This window comes from Nuphar pumila, chromosome 12 (genome assembly GCF_984573655.1).
Source record: "Nuphar pumila chromosome 12, dmNupPumi1.hap1.1, whole genome shotgun sequence".
In the NCBI taxonomy this organism is placed as follows: domain Eukaryota; kingdom Viridiplantae; phylum Streptophyta; class Magnoliopsida; order Nymphaeales; family Nymphaeaceae; genus Nuphar; species Nuphar pumila.
Genome location: NC_143260.1, coordinates 13,397,915 through 13,404,567, shown reverse-complemented (window position 1 = coordinate 13,404,567; position 6,653 = coordinate 13,397,915). Strand labels below are relative to the sequence as shown.

The following is a 6,653-nucleotide window of genomic DNA, read 5'->3' as shown; positions in this document are numbered from 1 at the left end:
TTTGTATGCAAACTTCATCTTATAACAACATAAGGGATGCACATAAGTGATCCCTAAATCCCAACTTGTATATGGAGGGGGCTGTAATCCCCCAGCATTCTTATCCTAAACAACAAAACACTAATATGACTTATGTCAAACCATGGGCTTTTGACTGGGTTCATGAGTTTAAACCTCCGATAAATTTTTGAATTCAAAATAGGGATTGAGGTTAACAGTAAGGTGTATAAATGCATTGAAATTTTTAAAGTTGCAGAAGATTAATATCTAGAAAGTCTAAAGTGGGTGAAGCTATCCCATGGTTGCATCATATTAGTTTCTTGAGCTTATAGCCACTGCTTCACCCTCACCAACGTAATGACATACACGATGGCATAACCAACCCACAAATATTCTTCACAAAATGAGATGGAAGCAGTGGCTATATCTAGATCACATACCAAGTTCCAGAGAACTTCAGCTCATAAAATGAGATGGAACCTAAAACTGCAGACACCAAATGCAGCAAATATTAAAAAGTTCCTTTTGCTACCAGTAACAGAAAGAAACAGGAAAGCCATCACTTAACCAAGTAAGAATATCACACCATTATAGATGAGAGTCGTCCATTTAGAATACCACAATGTCAAATACAAAAGAGTTCATTACAGTAGATAATAGACCCAGATAAGTGCCACAGACAATGTTTCTTCATAACCTTTAGTGAAATTGGTTATGATTTTTCTGAAATCAACCATAAATGTACCACCATAAATCTAAATCTGTGGGACCTTGTATCTAATATCAGTCATAAGGTGCAAAGGAGCCACAGAGAAGCTCTGATGCAAACTAGGACAGGATATGGCCAAACAGAACAAGGGGACAGATCTGAAATACAATGGTAAAAAATCCACAACTATAAAACTGTGAGTATTCCCTTAAGTGCATCAGTTATGATGAGGAGCTTGAAGAATCAAATGGTGAATTCCGTTGCCTTTTGCTTGGAATCATACTCCTTGGTGAGAAATCTGATGAAGCAACTCTTTCCAAAACAGACTTCAAGGCCTGTTGAACTGACTTTGCAGAAGACCGTTGCTTTGCCTCGTCAACGTGTTCACCTGGAGTAAACACGAATACATTTTTGACCCTTCCTCCAAAAGTAGAAGTCTCTGCACGCACTGTTTTCAATTGAAGAGTCTGCAGCGTCTGCTTTAATTCAGTCCAAAGCTCCAGCCGATCATCACAACATAGTGATGCTTTTATGTAGAAAGCTCCCTTGTCAGTGCTACCGCCATCATATTCCACTCGCACTTCATCAAAATCTGTTGGAACAACACAATCTTTGGTGAGTGTCTCGGCATTCCTCTTTAGTTCCTTTAGATTATTTATTACTTCTGCGAGCAGTGAAGCCTTGTCCATCTGCACCAAAGAATAAACTTCAGTTATTTCAATACCCTTTTCTCGAGATAAACCCAAACCCCAGAAGATGGAAGAAAAAGAGAGCCCCAACAGTATTGGAAAAGGTGAAGATGATTCTCAGACCATCCTAAACATTAACAATGTCAATGCAGCTAAAACAACATAATACATTATAAACTTCCCAAATATAGAAGAAAACAATTCAACCAACAGCAAGACTGCAGTAAGGGGTCTAGAAGGTTCCCCAATACAATTGGCTTCAATTAGCTGGAAACCAAGAAAAAGAAGAATAAACAGTGGCTCTCTTTGTCAAGGCTACCGAATTTATCCCAAATTGAGCCCAATCTCTTCATGATCCCCTGTTAAACAATGTGCCGAAACTATGATGGCATCCAGAGCTGGGTTGCAATCATGCTTGCCTTTTATCATGTTGATTGCCATTACTACTTCACCTCAGATAGTGCCAAACTACTGTCTTTTATGATTAAAGGAAGCACAGCTTGGAAATGTCCTCCCAAATGAAGTGAATCTTGTATGATTCTCTCCCAGATTTATTTGTTTCTCTCTCATGTGCTTCATAAACACTCCTTTTGTCTTCAAGTTTTATTTTCTCACACTATCCCAGCCTTTTTTTGTTGCATTGTATAAATTAGTGGAGCTCTTTTAACATTTTTAGAAAGAATCAGCAGACAAAGGTGAGCGCACAAAAATTATTTTTGTCATTTAACAGCATGAATTTAGAAAATGAGCACTTGTCATTCCCTTTACACAACATGAAATAGGATAAAGTCATTATGAAAGTCACTGGAAAAATAAAAAACAAAAAGCCATTAATGTGACTAGGAAAAAAAGTATCAGTTTAGTAAGAAATAACGGACAGCTGTGGCACAGGAACCCAAAGTCCTCAGTTCATTAAAAGGATTCTTTACTTGTACTGAAAGTCGAAGTTAAAAAATAAAGGAAATTTTCAAAATGACAAAAGCATGAAGAACAAGAGTCACTAAAATGGTTTTGAGCACCTTAATACAAATCTTTTCAAAAGGAATCAATAAGTTATTCAGTAATGATATGAACCACAGAGTAATGACAGCATGTAAAACTTGATACCAGCCACATTTCCATGTTGAGACACCAAACTTCACTAGAACAATTGTAACACCATCAATCTTGCAAATTACATAAAATTATAACTTCAAAACCAAGTTGAGATCATGCAGTGGAAATATAAGTTTCACATATCCTGCAAACAAGTTATCAACATTTTCCACTGACACATGAAAGTTTGCAGTTTGAATGCAAAAATAACAATATGAGTACTTTCAAAAATTAAACCAACCATGCACATGCAGAGGCAAGTACCGGAAAACATGAACTAGGATCCACATGTGACATGACACATACATCATTTACTGTACACAACAACAAATATGCGTCTAACAAACCAGAGATTTAATGGAAACAACATAAATAGGCTATTATCAAACTAGTTTCACTAGTGAACAGCACGTCAAAGAAGCAAGGTCTTGCAACAAGAAGAGTCGAGAAGGAAAGAATATCACCAAGCAACAGAGGCTAATAGGAAGCCCATGAAGATAAAAGGTCATCAAATCTATCAAACATTAGCAGAGAAATAGAAAATGCATGATTGCAGCATCTGAGAAAAAAGACCACAGAGAAATTTCATTTGTCTATTACAGAAAAACTAAAAAAAATGAAGGTATATATTAATCTGCACCTCCCATAAAGGAAACACACACTACCAAGGAAGCATTTCTTATCAACTAGATAATGCTGCAGAATTTTGCAATGTGATCTCTACTTTATTCTACCCACTACCTTTTTTTCAAAAATAATGACGCTTCACTTTTAATAGTGCACTATTTCATACTACAATTTTTGGAAATATCAACATGTTCCCATGTCCCTGACACAGCCAATAGCTAGGAACATATTTTTCAGAAAGGTTAGAAACTTAGAATTCAATATTCTAAATTGCATCAATATGTTTCAAGTTAACATAAGGCCCTAACCACCATAATCTATAGGTAGGACTAGCACATAGAAGAACACAGACAGAAAACTCTAGCTTTCGGCAATCGGAAATCTCCAAATTGAGAATGTGCACACACACACACACAAAAACAGTATATATATATATAGAGAGAGAGAAATTCTATAGGATGGGCCATCAAATCAAGTCATACGGTGTCCAATCCAGCCATTAGATTTGATTATGCTGATGTCAGTACAATAACGCTGCACACAAGTATTCCTTTGAGATCTTAAATTGTAAAAGATTAGCAAAGAATCAGTAAATTGCTTCTAAGTGGAAATCAAAGCCTATAAATTGGTCACCACTATGGTAGTTTTCGTTTATGGTCAAATGTCTGTCAGGAAAATCCATGATATGCTAGGAGACTGACCCTAGACTATTTCTAATCTTGAAGACAGGTTGGAATTTGATGTAGTATCACAACCTTTTCCTTTTTCAGATTTATGCTTTTTGATGAAAAATTTAATGGAGAAAGGGGAAAACAGTTAGTTGTACTCTAGTTTGAATTCAAGAATTTTGTCACTTTCATGTTTCACTTTTCCGTGTGTACATGGTAATGTTTCATTTGACATTCAATTTTGACTAGGGTGTCAACCAGACGGATCTGGTTCAGACCCAAGTGGGACCAAACTCGGATCTGATTTAAGGTGCTGGTACCAGGTCCGGTTTTGGGTCCAATCAGACCCACCATAAGAGAAACCATGCCTGAGTCCTATAAGGATTATAACATGAACCAGATTCGAACCATACTCGTAAAATAACATTTTTTATCTTTTTTACATTGAAAATTTTTGGATCTTAATCGGACTCAGGGCAGGCCTGTCATGAAATTTCACCAACCATACCCGTCTCCATACATTAATCGGACCCTTTTGACTCCAACCCGGATTCTAACTGGACCTCCTTCTTTATCACCAAAACCTGATCCTACAGGGTTTGGTACAGGTCGGTCTGGGTCAAACCCGAACCCCTAAGTGTGATAAACCCACACCACAATTTTTTGTCAATCATTGCAAGAAACATGTCCCTTTCCCATGAAAACCACTTCCATTCATGTCACTTTGCATCAACAGAGCAAACAGCATGAAGTAAGATGAAAATTCTTAACCAAAAAAAAAATCAACATAAATGACTAACAAATTAAAATTATCGCAACCTCAATTATGTTGAGCCTACAGAAAATGATGCAATAACCATTACTTCCATGTGTGACAATAGGATCCAAAGATTTGCCTACAAAATACCAGGCATTTGTGTATTTTCTCCCGTAGAAAAGAATAAAGGAACTTCATTGAGTTCCGTACCAGGAGGATATTGTGTAAGATGTTAAAAAATATATATTAATATCCCCTCCTATGGGAAAAATCCCTCTTCACAAGGCATGAAATGAATATCATTTGCCCTTTTTATTTATTACAAGGAGAAACCCAGGCCCTGGTAGTAGGTAGATCTTAGATCGACCTTCCAAGGAGTAAAACTCAGGGGCTAGGAAGGACCCTTGCCCCCAGGACCTACGCTGGGCTTTTGGCTTATGCAAGGCGGTAGCGCCCGCGGAAATCGAACAATCTAAAGTAGAAAGAAAATAATTTGGCCTTTGATGAAAATATTATAGTGTATAAGACAGTCTTTAGATTATCTAACTCGAATACTTTCTATGAAGAGAGAATTAAGAAGGCAATCGTATGGACCACTGAGATTGATAGACCAAGACCCCACAACCAAAAGATAGTCTATATACAACATATTTTATGCGTGTCTAAAAGAGTCATGCACAAAACCATAGAAAATACCAGAGAGAGAGAGAGAGAGAGAGACCCACATGCTACTCAAAACTCATAAGAAAAACATAAATACCATGATAATAACAGTCGATGTTCATCAAAGCGAGATAACAAAAATATAAATATTATGATGACGATGAATACATTAATTCGACACGCAAAAAAAAATCAGGAAATAAGAAGCAAACCAGAGAAGGAAGGGGCCTACCTTGTTGATGTAAACCATGTTTTCCGCTTACATCTCCCATCTTAACTGTGCTTCCTATACTCAGATTATCAAAAACCGAAAAAAAAGGAAAAAAATAAACAAAAGAGAAAGAGAAAGAATCAAGATGTCTAAACAACTTCCCGCCTACAATCACACCATCATATTATCATTCTTACATCCCAAAAATCACATACATATACACATGCATTCACAAAGAGAGAAAGAGGTGGGGGTTTTCACCTTGGTGGTACAGGGCACAAGGCCTCTCAACGTGGACAGATGACGGTTGATCCTCTCCCTCCGCCTCCTCTCCGCCTCGCTGTGGCTCTTCAACGCCAACGTCCCCTTAGCCTCCACCATCTGCTTCCTTAGCAGCTCGCCCGCCCTCACCATCTCCCCTCTCTCGCTATCCAGCACCAGAGACGACGAAGACGACGGCGACAACAGCAACCCCCCAACACCACCACCACCACCCTGAGCAGAGCCACCAAAAATCCCCGAGAAACCCTTCCCTCTGACGTCTCCTCCCAAGAAAAACGAACCCATCTCTTCCCCAACCATCTCTTCTCTCTCAACCCTCCACCCTAAGACATGATCCCGCAATCAGCACCCGGCGGACGAGTCGTGGGGGCCGTCCAACGCAGCAACCTTCGGCACCGCAGCTTGTTCCCTTCAACTTCTCCAATCGGCGTCTTCTTCCCTTCCATCTCACAAGTGGTCTAGAGAGAGGGGGAGAGAAAATAGGGTATTAACGATCGAATTCCACCATTTCTCTGAGCAACTATCTCATCTTTGGACAATTGGGTTTTCGATTATGGAGCAGAGAATCGAAAACCCAACTAAGGAGAAGGAGAATATCTGAGAGAATTGGAAGATTTTATAGAGTGGGGGAGGAGACTAGTTCTTGGTCACCATCATGGAATCAGAGGGGCCTCTCTGGTTTTTATAGACCAGGGCGGAGTGGGAGGGTGTTTTTTTCAAACGGCTCTTTTTCTTTTGGGGGATAATTCCAGGTTATTTCCTAATTCCTACCACTAGGGTGTCAACGGGCCTGGTTTACCCGGACCCTATAGGGTTCGGGTATAATGATAAATAAAAAGACCCGATTAAGACTCGGGTCTAGACCCGAAGATCCAATTAATACATGGACCTGGGTATAGTTTGTGAATTTTTATACCAGACCCAAACCGGACCCGAGTTTCAATTGTGACCC

At 38.9% G+C, this 6,653-nt stretch overlaps 1 protein-coding gene across 1 annotated transcript; it reads right to left on the bottom strand.

The window, feature by feature from the left end:
• Positions 1-593: 593 nt before the first annotated feature.
• On the bottom strand, positions 594-6,356 carry LOC149820047 (transcription factor bHLH30-like). Its single transcript, XM_089982593.1, has 2 exons — positions 5,681-6,356; positions 594-1,398 (listed from the first exon to the last, which is right to left on the bottom strand). The coding sequence occupies exons 1-2, from the start codon at positions 5,999-6,001 to the stop codon at positions 931-933; spliced, it is 789 nt and encodes a 262-aa protein (XP_089838719.1). The 5' UTR covers positions 6,002-6,356; the 3' UTR covers positions 594-930.
• Between the last annotated feature and the right edge of the window lie 297 nt (positions 6,357-6,653).

Coding starts and splice junctions, on each gene's coding strand:
- LOC149820047 (XM_089982593.1), bottom strand. CDS start 6,001: ATGGTTGGGGAAGAGATGGGTTCGTTTTTCTTGGGAGGAGACGTCAGA. Junction 1,399..5,680: donor TTGTGCCCTGTACCACCAAG/GTGAAAACCCCC, acceptor TCTTTGGTGCAG/ATGGACAAGGCTTCACTGCT.